Source organism: Piliocolobus tephrosceles, chromosome 2, assembly GCF_002776525.5.
Source record: "Piliocolobus tephrosceles isolate RC106 chromosome 2, ASM277652v3, whole genome shotgun sequence".
Classification (NCBI taxonomy): Eukaryota; Metazoa; Chordata; class Mammalia; order Primates; family Cercopithecidae; genus Piliocolobus; species Piliocolobus tephrosceles.
The window spans coordinates 169902359-169920788 of record NC_045435.1 but is presented as its reverse complement, the minus strand read 5'-3'; the positions used below and the strand labels follow the sequence as shown (position 1 = coordinate 169920788).

The following is an 18430-nucleotide window of genomic DNA, read 5'->3' as shown; positions in this document are numbered from 1 at the left end:
TGGATAAAATAGAAACACAGCACTGAAGTTACTGAATGCTGATTAACTGCTGCCCTCAATTCCAAATCTTTTCCAATCTCATTAACACACGTTTGAAATTTTAAATAAAAGTCCAGGTATTACAAGCCATAAAAATAGTTAATAATCGTTAAAGAAAAAAATTTGGATGCTGAACTTTTGCTTGTTTTTATTTATCCCAAATGAGGTTTCTTTTCATTGTTCTTATTTTTGTGCAGGTATCTCTTTTTTTCTAATACTGTTAACATCTTAACACACCAACTCCTGAATGTTTTTATTGATGCATGTTTATGATATTTTATACATGTATTATTGTGACCAATTTAGCTTTCTAAAATTCACCTTCATAAAGATTTAAATACCACAAATACATTATAGTTTATATGAGAATGAGCTTCCTTTTCACTCCTATTTTATAAAATAATTATTACACATTTCTGAGAAATCAATATATATATGTTAAGTGTTTACCATGTAATTAGTGGTTAAAAATAAGTCACTAAGTTAAGAATAAAATCATCGCCAACATAATTCTGGATAAAAGACCATCTACAGTGATACGAAATTTCCAAAAGAAAATTAAAATTTAGCTCATTGATTTTTCTGTCTATTAAACACTAAACAAGTTGCCCTATAAAGTAATTTTCTGGATATTTGTACCTCCTATAAAATATAACTAAAGAGCTTTTTATTCTGACCCTGTAGATAACTGACAAATACATTTACATGCATACTTATAAAGATAATCTTATATTTTCAAGAACTGCTATTTACTGACAATATGCAGTGATACATGTGAGTTCTATTTTTTTACACAGTTTCTTCCAGGAGGAGTTTTTAATTCAGTCAGTTAATTTCAAGGAAATTAGTTATGACAAATGAGATAATAGTCAAGTCATTGGAATTTGCAGAGCATTGTTTCCACTTATATAAAAATTATCTAAATTTAGGTGGGTTTTAACGCTTAATTCTAATTTCTCTTTGTTCTTTTTCCAGCAAATCACTTTACTATCACCTGTGGAATTCCGTTATGAATGACATTTTTTTTTTTTTTTTTTTTTTTACTTTGCAAGGAAGAGCCCAAGAGAGAATTCACTTCACAATGACCCTGGTCTGTCCTGTATTCATTCGGCAATGATCCTCAGAAGAAGGATTTTGAAAATGCATTGGAATTAGAACCAACAACGAATGTGATTTTGAAGACTTTATTGCTCCCTAAAATTCTATTTTTTTAAGCTACTTCTTATAATTCTTTTTAAAACAAAAGAAAAAAAGGAAAGATGCTTTTGCTGTAACAAATGAAAGGCTATGTTCCTGATGCCGAATTTCACTGTTCATTTCTTTTGGCCTTGTTGGTGTGAGGAGGGGCTGTTTCTGTTTCCTTTTTACTTATTAACAACAATAATAATATCAGATATTGGCTAAGGATCTGACCAAACGGAAGGGGTGATATGAACAAGATAAATCCAGCTTTAGGAAGCAAATACCCCTCGGCTGACAGCCTCTCGTGCTGGAATCTACAAGGAAATGGTAGCAATGCGGTTCCCACAAGAACAAATATTGACACTTCCACTAGGAATCCCCCACACCAAGTGGAAAGTGCGGAGCTCATACCTACAAAAGAGTGGACCCAAGGGGCAGACCTGGAGGGAGGAGGTGAGGTTGAGAACTTAGTAACAACGCCTTAAGAAACCAAATCACTGTTTCTTATTGCATTTTACCTTTTCCTTTCCCGCTGCCTCCTGCCAGAAGAAAAAATATATATATATATTTATCAGTTGCCAGCTGAATAGCTTGCGCTTTCTTTGCAACATTTTGTGCCTGATAATTAATGATGCCCACGCCGGGCCCCTGTGGCCTGGACTCGGGTTCCAGCCTCCGGCAGTCCCTGACGTCAGTGGCTGAGCTGCCTGCGTCAGGTCCCCAGCAGCCCCCGGGTGGCCTGGACTGGAGCTCCGGGAGCATGCGGGGAGAGAGTCCTGGGCAGGGTCGGATAAAACCTCAGAACTGGCGAAAGGGGCTTTCTTCGCACTCGCCCGAAAGTCCTGTCGCAGTTAGAATGGCAGCGTTTGCTGCTCCGGGGGACTCACAGGCACTTTAGACTGCAACAGAGTCTGGAGGCCCAAACCCGTTATAGGCTCCTGGGATAAAACGGGGTTAAAGTTCTAGACAAAAGGACCAGGGAGAAACAGGGCAAGTCTATGAACAGTGAGTGCTTCCTTCCCTCCACTCTTATATGGGTCAACGTAATACTGTTTTCCACTGACTCCCAAAACGTGGACCTTAAACGAAATGGACCCACCGTTTCTACCTCAACTTGACACAACTTGGAAGTTGGAGATCCCGGAGAGTTTCTCATCCGTGAGCTGGTGCTGGAACCCGCCACTAAAGGAAAATGAACTTGACCTCGCACATAACTAACCACAGTCTTCCCTCTTTCCTTACTCTCCCACCCTCCTCCAACTTTTCCTTCTTTCCCCGTTCTTCTCACCTTTTACAACCCTCCCACACTGGGGAGTTATCAAGATTACGGAAAGGTTTGATTTTCCAAGGGGGACCTTGGACTCTATTGTCTAGAAAAGTGTGTTCAATCCCCCGCAGTTGCCCATGTACTGAGAGTCGGGGGACCCGAGTTTGGGAAGCCATCGGCGCATGCTTGGGACTGAGTCTACAGAACTACGTCTGGAAAAAATCCTGTAGCTCTCATGGGCCCTATCCTCTCTGGATTTCTTCAACGTAGGCTGTTGGGGAATAATTTCTCTTCCCTGGAATCCTCAGAGTATCTTTTTTTCATGATAGTGGTTGCCTTTCTCATTTAACTTTCCATCTTTTCATCTACAGCCGGAGGACAGGGGGGAGTGAGGCAGAGACTTCCTGAATAAAGATTTGAGACCACAACTGATTTTTTTGCGTTTTCTCTTGGAATAAATTCAGGTCCCAGGAACCGCGCCTGCATGGCTCCGGCAAAACCCGGCGGCAGAAAACAACACTCAGGTGCGGAAAATTGCCTCTGCCGCTGCGATCGGCACCCCAGGACAGCAGCTGAAGGAAGTCAGCCATTGGAGGGCTGCGGGGCTCAGAGCTAGAACACAAGTTCGCTTCGCCCTCCCGCTTCCACCAGTGGCTGGGAACTCGGGCAGGAGTGAATTTCTCCCCTTCTTCTGTTGAAAGCAGTTAGCGGGCTCTGTTATTGGGGGAAAGAGAATAAAAGCATTTTCCGGGAATGCGCTTTTAAAACTTAGTGTTTTAATGACAACTGAAGTAAAAGAACCCCTTTGCCGAGCCGGTCAATAAATACCGGGTGAGCCGCCTCACCCGCCAAGCAAGTGGCCTCCCAGTCCTGGCCGCAGCGACGTCTCCAACTCCAGCCCCATCTGTGAGGCCGAAACGCTGCAGGTTCAGCCGCAGGGCACCAGACCAGGGACTTAGTGGCCAGTCTGCCTTCCCTTTCTGAGCTCCAAAGTCTGGGAATAAGTCGAACCAAATTAAATCGAGTCGCATCTACTTTCAAAAGGCTTTAAAAACCTGTGACTATCCCCTTTCCATGTGCCCCACTGCCTGGTGGATATAAATTGTCACACTCTAGTATCTCCAGCGAGTAAAACAGAAACACACAGACACATGAATCTCAAAAAAAGTATTGCCATAACTGTGACACTGTCTTCACAGTCTTGACTGGTGTTAGGATTTCTCAGAACAGAATTCATTAAAAAGAGGTGATTAACCTTATTTATAAGCATTGCCTCAAAGTGGCGACTTAAAGGACTTTAGGAATTATTCAAAAAAATGTTTCTGTTTTGTTGTCTTGCTTTGTTTTGTATGTTTGTTGTCGTTTTTATTTGGGGGGTTTTGTTTTGTTTTTAAGGAGCTAGGAATGTGTCTTTTACCCGGTGTCCTTCGCTGCCCTTTTCAGGGAGCAATCGGGCTGCCTGACACTTGAGTAAGCCTCAAGATTTAGAAAGATCATTTCCTCGAACACTAATTTGAGCGAAATCTGGATTGAGAGTGTAGGTTTACACGCCCAGCTCGAATGTCTAATGTATCAAATCCTCGTTAACGAACGGCCCGCTCCGTGGCCGTGTCAGCCAAAGGTCAGCCCCTTGCAACAGGGCACCGTGGTTCAAAAGCAGTCTTCCAGCGCCCTACCTCCCCCTCCCACCCCAAAATCCATCTTTCACATTTCAATAATAAAGCGTACGGAGCTCCAACTAGAAATGCCAAGGCTGTTTTTCTTTATTTACTTCTTTCTTCACATTAGTGACACGTAAACGACATGACCTAAGGTAACTATTGAAAAATTAAGTTTATTTTTTCCAGTGGGAAGGGAGTGCAGTTACTGGACAAGGTAATTGTCGACGCATCCTCAAGAGGCACGTATATTTGAAAAGCTGTGACTCTTAGAAACCTTAACTTAAAATAATAATAGTAACAATTTCACAGAATTCAAATGGAAACCGCCCAGTAAACTTTGTTGGAGACCTTAGTGATTAGAAACTGCTTAGGGAAAGGGACAATTCTCTTCCCCCGCTCCCCCTTTCCTCTTTTAGAGACCAGCAGAAAGCTTATTCTTAAAAAATAGCTTTGGTGTTCACAGGACCAAGAGGATCCAGAAGAGTGGGCCTGCACTCTTTTCGCTCCCGCCTCACTGGGGGGCCCCGAGACAATCCTGACTACCCTGGAGTGTACCGCGTATAAACGTATACACCCCAGCGGCAGAGGCCGAATTGGCGCGGCAGTTCCAAATCAGCCCAACTTCTCGGCGCGCGCCTCAGGCCAAGCGCGCGCACGCTGTCGCGGGCCGCGTCAGCTAGTAAGGTGGCGGGGCGGGGTAGGGGAGGAACGCGACTTACCAGGTCTGGGATCTAGATTTCGGGCAAAGTTGGTAGCTGAGAGGCCAGCAGACAGATTCAGTCCTACCGGAGACGGGCAATTTGGGGAGCGCTATGGCCCGAGTGGAGGGAAAGGAAAGCACCAGTGCGGTTTGGGGGGCTCCCCCTTCCCTTGGTGCATGCCCACGCTCTCGCCGCCGCCTCCACCTACTAAGCTCGGCCTGGCCCGGAGAGGACCCAGAGCCCGCCTCGCCGCCATCGAGCTAGAGCCTCCGGGGCTCCCGGGCTCTGGCGCCGACCCCAGGGACGCCTGGGGGCGGGGGAGAGACGGCGCCACTCTCCAGCCCGGGAGAGCGTAACCGCGTTGCCGGCACGGACGCTAGCTGCCAAGCTGAGCAGCCGGACAAGTCCGCTGCGCCCTGCCGCCGGCTTGCAGACCCCGACCTGCTCCCGTCTCCGCCCCTCCCTTCCCTCAAACCCCTCGCCAAATGAAAAGGGTTCTTTGGGCCTTGGACTTTTGGGAAAGACGCGCGAACCCACGCTGGGTTTGAGTTTTCCGTTCAGAGCGAGGCCCACACAGGTCATCGTTAGCTTGGAGTCCGCAGAGTCTAAATAGCCCACTCCTCACAATACTCAAACACAAAGGGACCCAAATCACGAATGGGTTTCTTCTGAGGTGGTCCCTGTGGCGGGGGTTTGGAGAAACAAGGGTTTCTGCGCCCCTGACTAGACGCTGGGAGCCCTGGCTTCCAGAACCCTAGGACAGAAGAACTCGAACCCTCATGCCCCGGCCACTTTCCTCCTAGTCAGGGGTAGTGAGGGGTGAGTGGCTTCTGGCAGGCCTCTGTGGGCCTAGCACTCGGTAGCAGTGGGTGAGGGTCGTTGAGGCCGGCAAAGAGACCTGGAGCAGACGCTCTTCAGCCATCCTTGTGTTACTGAGCTCGGAGACTCGGGAGTTTGGGTAGGAAGAAAGGCACTGTCCTGGCAGGAACATTCCAAAGCCTCCCTCCCTGCGTCCTCAGGTTCCACGCTGAAGGCTTGGGGAGTTGCGGTTGTCAGGTGAAATGATACTGTGGTCCCCGTATTCCAGAACTGGCACAGATGAAGCTGGCCCTGGGATAAACTGCAGTGCGAGCAGGACACTGACCTAGGCATCTCCTGTTCCCAGTAAGGGAAATGAAATGATAGACTCCACAAAGTGGGTCTATCTCTTCAGTTGAAAGTAAAAATCTAGAGTAGGATTGGAATCTGTCGGCAACCACTTCTGTTGTTATGGGACCCAGGACGCTGACTAAAACACCCAAAGGTGTAGATGTTCCTCGGTCAGAGGTTGGAGTGACCCAGGGATCCTCCGTTGCCCCTCCTCTTTGTTTACAAGCGTTGGCCACTCCACCTAGACAGATTATACGCTCACTCTGGAAATGTCAGCACATTGGCCACAAAATACCATGCAGATCCCCAAGAACGTCACTAGAGAAGAAAGCAATAATTCAGCCACTGAATTCAGGTGTCTCTCACCAAACCCTACACTTTCTGGTCTCTAGGCCAGGGCAGATTCTCCAGTCCCGACGTTTGCACTACTTAAGCACGTTTGGATTTCACAGCACCATTTCAACTCCAAGACAGGCAAGCTGACTAGTATTATTTGCAAAGGGTCAAGTGGAAACCCTAGAACAGTCGTTCAAGCAAATGGCTTCTAGTATCCCAAAGGGGGCAGTGGGAGGCTGGGGAAATGCCAGAGAGCAAGAGGAACTAGGAGAAAAGAGTGGGAAAAAGAGGCGGAGAGACAAAGACGAGCCGACACCCAGACTTGGATCTGGGCAAAGGATGAGGGTAGGGCCTAGGAAACCTCCCCCATGCCGCTGCCCGGTCACCTCGGGCCTGAGCTCTGACTAGGGGCAGGCTAAGTCTTCTCCCAGGGGCTAGGGATATGAGAACAGCCGTGGCGACAGCTCCGGCTTGGGAGAGGATAAGAGAAGAAGGCCTCCTTGGTGGGCCCGGTGTGAACCGGAAGCCCAGCCACCTGAAGCACTGCGGTGTGGCCGGCTGGGGCTCGAGCAGGCCGCAGCCCCCGGCCCTCGGCGAAGGAGAGGCTCTGACAGGCCCGCTCAAGTCGCCATTCCAATGGCAGCAGCCCCAGGTTGCTCTAGCCTCTGCTGTCGGCTCGGCATTGTGAACTCACTTAAACCAGCGCGGTTTGAAAACAAACACGTGCAGCTACCCCGCCGCACTATTTTGGGAGCCTAGCCAGCAACTTTCACAAGCCGGAGCCTCTGCGCGGTTCTCTCTCCAGCCCGCGAGGGCGGGGGAGTCTCATGCATATTCATCAGCACGTGGAACCGCGGGCCGCAGGCCGCGCATGCGCACATCTCGCCCTGCCCGGCCAGAGCCTGCCGCGACCATTTGGAAAGCGCCCCGCGGGGCTGCGGGTGGCTGGAGGGTCCCTCAAATGCTGACGACCCAGCTTTCCGTGGAGGTATTGTGGGGAAGTCTCGCTGTTGCACCCCCTACACCTACCCCCGAAGACTGTTTCCATGCTTTCAATAAATCCACCAATGCAAAAATTTCCCTTTTCTCACTTCATCTCACCCCGTCCTTTCTCCACAACTTTCAGTTTTCTTAGTCAGAGGCTAGGGTTTTCCCGGATGAATGGAACACGTTTAAAAAGGAATCGCGATGCGAGTTTCTCTCGCCGTTTACGTTCCCGCTTTCTGTAACTTAATGGACATTGATACACAAAAGAAAGATGTAAAATAACAAGTTTTTAAAGTTTGCTAAGGTCGGACGGCTTGGGTTTGCTTGCTATTGTTGTTTTTAAAGATTGATTCCAATATGTTTAAACCCACGTTCAATAGTTGATTCTTGTGTGTACTGTAGGTGAAAATGTCACTGTGTAACATTCACAACACGTGAATTTTCCTGCATATGCTTACAGGGATGTCTCACAACCATCAGAGGCAACCAAAGTATTGTGGACAGTTGACACACTGTCAGTCTGTGGCATCTTCACTGCCAAATGATATTTCCACTCTAGATAGCTAAGTCCAGTTTTTTAAAAACTCACCTTTAGTATATAACATCAATTGGAAACTTCATACTGTTTTAGTTCTTCACTCTAAAATGGATATCAATTTCAGGAACTGATGACAGATCCTAGCTTCCACAGTAAAAATAGCCTCTGGTTTGGTCTGGTGTGTTTCCTCTTGCTAAGGAAGAGACTCTGGAGCAAACCAGCCTTGCATAGATTTAAGGAGAACATTATTCATATTTTGCATTGATTACGCCATTATATTTGCAATAAACTTTGAGGAAAAAGATTGAATGTGACATAAGAAGTTAACATTTTTTGTATTTCTTGCCCCAAAATAGTGGTTATCATTTTTAAAAAATTGCTGTATGCTTACCCATAATAATCCTACTTTCTATATTTAGTTTAAATGGTACATATTACAGAGGATGGACAGGGTGGTTAAAAAGCTGAAAGAGAGACTCTCATGGATAACTTGTACCTTTAGCGGCTTCACAGCACAGACAAGATCAATCCTTCCATTGCCACACTATTTTCAATAATTCTAAAATAGTTGATATCAACTGTGACTATCTTTATGAAAACGCCTTCCCCCCTCAAATATGAACACATAATTCTAAGAACTAACTACACTTGATGCTACAAAGAAGACAGAACTCTCTACCGAGAGAGGAGGAGATAAATTTGTAATCAGTATTTTAAGTTGGAAAAAGAAAAGAAATGAAAGTTAGGAATGTGTAAGAGCTGATGTCTTCATATCTAGTCCACAGCCAAGGGCACAAGTGCCTTTATTTTGAGTGTGCCAGACCACATAGAGTAACTCCTCATAACATCTTAAACTAAATCCTCTCTTTAAGGTCTAGGGCCTTCTCCAACTCACTTCCTGAAAAGCAGTATGCTCAGGTAACAACTCCAACAGCACTGACTCACAAGGGGTCTCAGACACTGATTTAATGTTGGCCTCAAAAAGAAAACTTCTGGAAGGTTTTGGGGCTAGGTGAGGTACTTGAGGGTATAATTCTCTGGCCAGCCCTTTACAAGTTCTGAGAAAACTATATAATAAAAGCATCTAAATGCCAGGCCCATCAGCAAAGAAGGTTAGTGCTACTTTCATTGTCAGCAAAAAAAAAGATAAGCAGGTGGGGCAATTGAAAGGTTACATCTTTCTTTTGGAGGTGGTTTGCTTTTTAAAGGTTAACTTGAATGCTTGACTTTAAAAAATCAAAATCATCAGCTGCAAATGCTTAAAGCAGTTGGGGGTAGCTTTTGAAGAAGAAAACAAAGGATCTGAAATGTTTGAAAATTACTTAGCCCCCACATAAATGGTGCTTGTATATTTATATGCTTGCTCTATAAATGCACATACACACATACCACAACTCATTTCTCTTCATTTCTCAAATATGATTGCTTGTACTCAGGCATTTTCTGTTGACACAACATAACTTTTTAATAACTTGTTAGCTGTTCTAATCATTTGATAGTATTCAGAATACAATGCAATTACAAAATGAACCAGGAAAGCATTCTGCCTAAGTCAGAATCTAGAAACAGGAAACAGGCCATTTGCAGCATCTTCAGCTCCTGCTAAACAGAGACTAACAATATATTTTGCTATTCACATTTGTGTATTTCAAAACCTAATAGTCCATGAAAAAAAGTATGAAGAATACATCTCAAGAAGCAAATATTAAAGGTACCAGCAAAATAATAGGCTACATTTAAGTTCAAAGCATTATTTTAGGCCACCTACATCATTAATGACTTTTTCTTTGTGATAGGTGTTGGAAAAGAGAATGCACAGGAGGGTTGCCTTAAATGTTGGCTTCTATTATGTGTATTTGCTGTGAGTGAGATTATTCACAAATGCTAACACACTACTCTTTAAATGTTTTCTTAAAAATTATTTGGCCTTCAAAGTCTAAATAGATATTTGAAATATGAAGTCATTTTGAGGTACACACTTACCCCTAAAATTTATCATTAAAATATCCTACTTAAATCATATGTCATAGTGTGATATTTAATTATTACACTATGATATTAAAGCAAAAGGGGCATCAAGTACATAACAAAAATTAGACACTTATAATTCCAAATTTGAGGTAAACTACATTTAGGAATAGGAATGTTCAAAGAAAAGGCGAACTCATCATTTACTATTTTCTTTTAAAAACCAGCAAAATTACAAAAGTATCATTATTATCATGCTTGTCATTATCACACTCATATCAGGTTATCAGACAACCTGATCTCAATGAAAGTGGAAAGGATTATTAATTGCAGTGTTATCTTTTCTAGAGAGAGGAGATTTCTTTATTCCTCTATTTTTAACTATTGTACTTAATGTCTGGAGTCACTTCAAATGCAACTCTGTTAATCAATTTCAAACTTCCAAACCAACTGGGGCTAGCTTTTGCTTCACAAATTTTTGGAGCTAGCAGCAGTTCCTGCTTAGGTATTCAACTTCCATAAATCTCACTAAACCTTGCAAGGTGGCGCTCTTTTCATGAAAAAGCCAATAATATTGTTATAATCAGAATAACATTTTTTAAAAAGTTAAACACCATCCTCCCCAGTGTTTGATGTGCAGCAAAGTCCTTACTCAGCAAATAAGACTTTGTTGACTAACAGTGACAAATATAAATAGTAAGAGATGAAAAGACAAGTCAACAAAGGATTCTTAAAGAGAATTGAACATTTTTATCTTGTAATTGACCAATGGTTTAATCTGAAAAATTAATTTCACTTTAAAATAGATGTATCCTAAGGGGTTATTATACTTTGTGGGGTTTTTCCTCTTGTTTTCTTTCTCAGAGTCAAATATGATCTGTGGCTTCCTGAACACATATAATATATTAAAGAATCAGGTCCACGGCCCTCCTTGCCCATTGAGGTCAGTTTCTGCCGCCTGCACTGCACCTCCACACCCTAGCAGCTACAGCCAAGGGCCTGATTTGTGATCCCCGGCTATGTTGTCTGCCTAATGGGGCGATCATGCAAGCTTCAACCAGAGACAAAGAAGCCTGCGTTCCTACCAGCGCAGCTAACTTCATGGAAGCAGCATAGCTTGCAAATCTATCAAACTAAACTGCAAGAAAGACAATCTGATTTAGAGAAAAGGCGTTCTGCCACAGTCATTAAGCACAAGTAATTTAGATTTTTTATATTGTCTCCTCATTTACAAATTTACTGTATCAATGCCAACCAATGGAACGAATTTCTTAAGTAAATGAGAAATAAATAAAAGAGATAGAAAGATAATCAAATTACTTAAAATAGTCTTCTTCCCTAGATGTATTTTTGAGAGAAATAATAACACTGGCAAAATCATAGGAATAATAACATATCATAGGAAGTAATTAATTTAAATTAGCATCATGTGTGAAGAATATAAGTGAAACGCTTTATGGACATTTACTTTTGTACAAAGAAGGAAGGCCTGGAAAAGCATGCATCGACATCCTGAAAATTAGTTATGGTCATAAACGGTTTAATTGAAGACAGCAATTTAAAATATGATATTGTAAATCTGCAACTCGGTTTCAGCCCGGGGAATTTAATCTAGGGGGCAGCGGAACCCTCGGCTGCAAGTTCATTTGTAATGTTGCAGAGCGAGCCCTTGAGCTTCTGACAATTCGTCTACATTAATATTGATGTCGCCTGTGCAATCTATTTCTGTTATTTTTATGGTTGTTATTCTACATCTGCAAAGGTCATTTAAATTATACCGCGACCGAAAATTTGTTTCATAAATTTTGATATAAATACTAATTACACTATCTCGGAGAGCCAGCAGGGTAGCATTCATTTATCACGTTTATACGACCTGCAATGACAGAAAGGGAAGGCAAGGGAGACTGGAGAGCTTTTCCGGAGACCCTTTAAGACTGGCAGAAGAGGCAGCAGGTTGCTGGTGGGTGAAGAAGAAATTCCTACCACAATCACTGAGATTTAAGAATCTTTAATAAGGTACGAAAGGTTACCAAACAGTTCTGAAAACTAAAGTGTACATACGAGTTCTTCTAACCATAAATATTGAAGAGCTGTAACATGGATAAACCGGCCCTTTACATGCGGATAAATATGGAAACTAGGAATTATATACATTATGTGGTTGTATCTTTTGCCAAAAGTAACGGACAGTTATAGTTTATATCTTTTTTAATATCACTTTACATAAACAAATGGAACAGTTTGACACGCAGATCCAGGCTCGTACTATACGAATTCTTGACAGGACGTGAAACAACATTTTACTGCACTAAAGTACTTAGACTTTGGGACGAAATGTTTGCACTTTATACAAAAAAAGCACATTAATACCAATAATATTCGGTTAGGTCGACGTGGAGACTGTAATCGTACAAAGTAATTCACATTTTGGTACACATTTACTAGAACATTCTTGCCATTCAGTACAAACAGTTGGCTTTCGGCCGCCCACCCCTCCCCCTCCCCCCACCCGCCCGGCCCCTCCCCCCTCCCCCAATGCAAAGACCACAACGCCACAATCCCACCCACCCGCTCCAACCGCGATATAACTATTTACAGAATTCAACAGTACAATTTTAAGCTAATAATTCTGTATTTACAAGAAAACAAAGGAAAAAAAGGCCGAAGCCCCAGAGAGCCCGTACCGATCCGACAAGAAACTGGCCCTCGGGGTTGGCGGCATTTGGTCAGGTGGCCTCCTCCCCCTAGACCCCCTACCGCACCTTGGGTACCAAGCCTTTGCCAAAAAAGGAAAAATAATGAAAGCGAAAGGAAATTTTTAAAGGTTGATATTTCCTCTGTTACTCGTCCTGGGTCTATTGGCAGATTTTTTAAAAAGGATTGCGGGGTCTGTGTGGGGGGTTGTTTTTATTCGCAGGGTTCTTTCAGTAATGTTGTGTATACGTGTGTGATCAGTCTCTTAAATAGGGTTTTGTTCGGTGTTTTGTTTCTGATTTTAAACGTACCATTCGTTAAAATTGGAAGAGAGCGCGCTGTGGCCGGCTGTGTGGTGGACTGCGGAGGAGGAGGGAGATAAGGAGCTGGTGGTCGGGTTGTCTGTGGAGGGAGACACGATGGTGGGAGGCGTGGAGGATTCGTAGCCGGAGCTGGCGGCCGGCGAAGGCTGCGAGCCCTGCGAGGAGGATTCGTGGACCTGCAGGAATAAAGTCGCGTTTTTACGGACATAAAGAGCCAGCCAGTGTGGCGGCCGCCTAGAGTGGCGACGGCCGCGAGTGCCCTTCCTCCTGGACCTCTTGGAGCTCCCTGAACACAGGCGAGGCCCAATCAGCGGGATTTTGGGCTTGGTTCCCCTTCACAGGCCTGCAGACACCGTGCTCCCGGGAAAGTCAGCGTCCCAAAAGACTCAAAAAAGAAAAATAGGTCTCAGAAGGGGGAGCGTGGATTTGAGGCTAGAGACTGCACTTTCTTTACCTGAACGTTGCTTGCCCGTGTTTAGGTGAGCCGGAGCTCAGGCCTGGGCGCAGGAGTCCAACTCTTGAGTCTCACCGGCCAGCAGCAAGGGCCGCAGTTTTGGCAGCGTCAACCCCCAGAAAAAGCCCTAGCTCCGGGCCAAATTCAGTGGCGGCCTTGGCTCATACTCGCCTCTTTTAACTTTTATTATGAAACCAAGAATTTAAAACGGCCTTGATCACTCCCATCCCCTTTTCCAGGTCCCGCCCTACCCTCTCTGCCCAGCTCCACGGAGTGGAACCTTTGCCTTCCCGCTTCCTCTGGCTCCCGCCACCGCCTGGCTGCCACTCGCCGCTCGACCCCAAGCCGAGAGCCGAGAGAGCTCCTGCCTCAAAGGGGACGACAAGAGCGCGGCGATTACCTTCATGTGTTTGCGCAGAGAACTGGGATGCGTGTATGACTTGTCGCACATCTTGCAAAGATAGGGCTTGTCGCTCGTGTGCACGTGCATGTGCTTCTTGCGGTCGCTGCTGTTAGCGAAGCGCCGGTCACAGCCCTCAAACTCGCACTTGAAGGGCTTCTCCCCTGGTGCGAAAGTAGAATGAGAGGGGTCTAATTAGAAAAAAATCCCGCGGCCGTTTTTCAAAAACTAAACAAATGTAAAAAAATAAAAAATAAAAAAAATTTTAAAAGCCAGCAGCCCAGGATTAGCACTTTTTGCAAGTTTAAAAACCTGGAACGTCAATAAATTCTTATGTCTGCAGTTGAATTATAAATATTTTAACTCTATTTTAATCCCTAATACAATTAGATCTACATTTTATTTTTAGGTTTAAAAAAAATAGTAGTAGGAGGAGTCAGTTTTAGCATCAGATCTGGAAACTCGTATTACCCAGAGTTATATACACGATTTCGAATTGCTTCCACCTGGCTCCTGGTTTCTAGTTTTCACGTTTGCGGCTTATTCTCCTGCCCTATTGCTTTTCTCTCCTCCCCCTGCCCCCTCCCCGACGCTCCGCATCCCCTCGTCGCCTCCTCCAACCCACCCCACTCCCTACATACTCGCATTTTATAGCGTAATCTGGGCCGTAGAGAACTCAACGCCGCAAATTCTTCCCTGACTCGGGCGTTAAACCCGAAGTCCCAAGCACGGTTCTCAGACCTCACCCGGGAAAATCAGAATAGGAAAGCAGACTCAATTCCTGGCCTTGTGGGGGCAGGGGGTCCAGAATGTTTTGCCTGATGCCAGGCTACAACCCTGAGCTCGCGGGAACTTTTTTTTTTTTTTTTTTTTAACTGTTCCGGACCTGTGTCTTGATTATTTTTAAAGGCCAAAACGGGGAATCCGGTGTTTTGAAAACCACCCTCACGGAGTCTAACAGACAAAAAGGTCTTCCTTGCCTTCCTCGGACTTTCTCCACCCCTCAAGCCCACTCTTAAAACTAGTCACTACTAAAACTGAACTCTTCAAATGTGCATAAATCTCCAAAAGTCTCCTCAATCCCAAATTATTTCCTTTCCCCACTCTGTCTCAATTCTTTCTGTCTCTATTTTGTTTCTTTCTACGCCCTTAATCCGGCCTCCTCAATTTCCTCAGCTCATTCCTTTGGCAAAGTCCTCAGTGAAGTGCACGGAGAGAGATGTTGGCAGCAAGCAAGCGTTTAGATTTGTCTGCAGCCTGAGCAGCTGGCGCCTCCGCGGCTGCCCGGAGCCAGCCACTTTCCCCGGCTTCGAAAGCACCAAGGTCTCCGCCAACAGGTTTGGCTTCCTGTTCTCCGACCTTTTATGTTTCTCATTTAAAAAATCTGTATCCCCAGATCCTTCTCGTCCGCCCTCTGTGTGGTTTTATATATATATACGTATATATATATATGATTTTTTTTTCCGTAATTTCAAGCCCCAAACTAAAAATCAGCGCACACTTTCCCTGCCTGCCTGCCGGAACCTGACGCCCGGGATCCCACCGAGGCTGCGTTTTTGCGACCTGGCCGCTGACTTTCGGTTTGGGTCCCAGGCCCAAGTGGGAATGGGTAGGGGTCCTGCAGCTGTTTCCGTACCTGTGTGCGTCCTTTTGTGGATCTTTAAGTTCTCGGAGCGCGCGAAGACCTTGCCACAGCCAGGGAAGGGGCAGGGAAAGGGCTTCTCGCCCGTGTGCACACGGATGTGGTTAACCAGTTTGTATTTGGCTTTGAAGGGCTTGCCCTCGCGCGGACACTCCTCCCAGAAGCAGATGTGATTACTCTGCTCCGGGCCACCTACGTGCTCCACGGTGACGTGCGTGACTAGCTCGTGCATGGTACTGAAAGTTTTGTTGCACGACTTTTTGGGGTTGGCCAGCTGCTCGGGCTCGATCCACTTGCAGATGAGCTCTTGCTTGATGGGTTGGCGCATGTAGCGGAAGAAGGCGCCGGCGCCGTGATGAGCGGCCATGTTCACGTTCATGGGCCCATAGCCGTGCAGCTGCGGCGCAGCATAGTGCTCGGAACGCGGGCTGGTCACCTGGCCGTACTGCTCCGGTCGCGGGTACATGTCCCCCGAGAAGCCAAGCCTCATCTGCCCGTTGACCACGTTAGGCGACGCGTGGCCGGCAGCCTGCTCGTGAAGCCCGGGGAAGAGGAGGTGGCCCGCGGCGTCCGTGTGGCCGTGTGGGCCCCCGAAGCCCCCGGCCGATGCAGCAAAGAGGCTGTGCTGTGCGCTGGCTGCCGCCGCCGCGTCGCCAAAACCCCGGTTGCGGAACAGAAAGTCCCGCGTGGAGTTGAAGGCTGCGCTGGAATAGGAGCCGACGTGGCCCGGGTGATGGTGATGGCCCAGGGCCGCAGCAGCCGCGTAGCCTGGCGCCTGCGACGTGAAAGCTGTCTGGCCGGCCGAAGCCAGTTCGTGAGAACTAGGGTTGAGTTTGAAGGCGCCCATGCCGTCGGCGAACGGGTTGATGCCCAGGCCCACGTCTCGCTCGGCCACGTCGCCCGCGGAGTGGTGGCGGGACGCGCCAAAGGTGGTCACGCCGATCGCTGGGTACTGGGGGCCGGCGTCCAGGAGCATCGTGGCTGCTCGGGGCGAGCCCCGGCCTCCCCCGCCCCCCCCACCCTCGCCAGCCGAGGAGGGAAATTCGGGAGGAGGAGGAGGAGGAGGAACAAGAGGAGGAGGAAGAAGAGGAAGAAGAGGAGGAGGGAGGGGGAGTCGACCCACCTCGCGAAGTCCTAGCCTGCAGGCAACGGCGCGGCGCGCCCTGGCCCGGCCAAACGCAAAGTAGCCGGACGGCTGCGGGCCGTGAGTAAGACAGGCTCCAGCGCCCGCCAGGCAGACCCTGCCGGCTCGGCTCGCACTTTCTCGCCGCTTAGTCTCTGCCGAGAGGGCCGCGCGTCAAGGCTGCCCGGGGAAAGGCATGGAGCATCTCAGCCCCCCAAAAAAACTTCCTCCTGGATTTGTAGCATAGAGGAATGTGAGCGCCAGAGCCGCGACAGCTTCGCTCTCTCTCCGCCTCGCGCCGCGCGCCCCTCCTCACTTCTCCACTAGCCCCTCGCTCTTTCTTTTCTCTCTCTCTCCTTTCTCTCACGCTCGCCTCCTCGCTCCTTCACTCTCCTTTTTTTCCTCTCTGCTTTTTGCAAAAAAAAAAAAAAAAAGTGGGTGGGGGGAGAAGAAAGAAAGAAAAAGCCAAAGAAAAGGCGCAAATCATGCACAATATTGTCTTTTGCGGTTTATCTTCCTGGGGAGAAACTTTCACCTCCTCAGCCGGGCGGTGAGCGCGAGACTGATAGCAGCAATCATTCCTGCAGATAAATGAATTGAAAGGACGACACCGTCCCCCCCTTGATGAATGGGAGCAGGGGGAGGTGTCACGTGCTGCCGACGCTGGCGCCCATTGGTGCGTTCGCACTCCCCCCGCCCGCAGCCGCCGCGCCAACGGAGGGCGCGCCGAGCCGCCGCGCGCAGCTCATTGGCCCGCCCGCCTCATCAATCCCAGGTATTGTAAAACGCTTGACATCCCCTTTTGACAAACCAGGGCTGCCAGGAGTAACAACTTTTTTTTTTAGCCAAATTTTTTCCCTCTTCTCACGGAAATTTTTTTTTCTTTCCTTTTCTTTTTTTCTTTCTTTCTTTTTTTTTTTTTTTGCCACGATTTCTTTTCCTTCTCACAGTCATATGCATTCCTCCTTCTCCCCTGCCCCCACCACCCCGGCGCGGCCCTTCCCGAAACCTACTCTTCGCTGAGCGATTAGAGACTTCGGACGTCTCCGGGTGCAGGAGGCGGGGATGGGGCTGGTAAACACAGCAAAGGCACTTCCAGAATGTCCCGATTCAGCAACTTTCTTTTCTTTCTTCCCCCTTCCCCCCGCTTCAAGGGCAGCAAAAGAGGCTTTTGTTATTTGCTCCTTTTGAAGTTTGTTTCCCTCTTGCTTGGTCCTCCTCCTGTTTATAATTTAAGATCTTGGGAGCACACGGGCACTATGCTCTCTTTACAAGAAATGTAATTTCTCAGTGTAACCGGTAGCCTCTGTATTTCTCGCTTTTATCTAATCAGACTTCCTGCACCACCGCACCCCCTCCCAAAACACACACACACACACACTCACACACACAGGTGGATGAACGCTTAAGTTCCCAGGTTGTTGAGGTTTGAGTTTTTTAATGGCAAATTTGAAACGTTGTTGTCAGTTTCCTTTACTTTTTCCCTGTCTTGCATTATTTTTCTCTTTTCTCCCTTTCCCTTGTCTCCTTCGACTGCCCCCGGTAACCCTGTCTCTCCTCACTCCTGTTCCCTACTTGGGCCCCTTTCATTCAGGTAAAACTGTAAATTTCCCAATGCGCCATTGTTCCCTTGGGCTGCCCAAAGCTTCCTAAAGATCCCCGAATACTTTTTTGGTATTTAAATCCCCAGTGGATAGGACCAATGTAAATTTTGTGACATTCAAACCTTTTCTAGTTCACAAATCAGTCACCCTTGTCACAGTTATTGAAATTCCGCAACTCGCCACACCAGGACGGTGGAAAAAGCGGGCGCGGTCTTTGTTGCCGACCAGGCTTTTGATCGCCAGAGAAAATTTACTTACCTTCAGATGAGTGAGCAGAAAAAGAAATAACACTCCCTTTGATTTAGTTAGGAAAATGCAGACATTTGGATTCAGTGCAAACATACAACACTCGCTTGTTT

At 46.7% G+C, this 18430-nt stretch overlaps 1 protein-coding gene across 1 annotated transcript; it reads right to left on the bottom strand.

The window, feature by feature from the left end:
- Positions 1–11819: 11819 nt before the first annotated feature.
- On the bottom strand, positions 11820–17065 carry ZIC1 (Zic family member 1). The gene is made up of 3 exons (XM_023215380.2): positions 15339–17065; positions 13703–13866; positions 11820–13024 (listed from the first exon to the last, which is right to left on the bottom strand). The coding sequence occupies exons 1-3, from the start codon at positions 16318–16320 to the stop codon at positions 12827–12829; spliced, it is 1344 nt and encodes a 447-aa protein (XP_023071148.1). The 5' UTR covers positions 16321–17065; the 3' UTR covers positions 11820–12826.
- Between the last annotated feature and the right edge of the window lie 1365 nt (positions 17066–18430).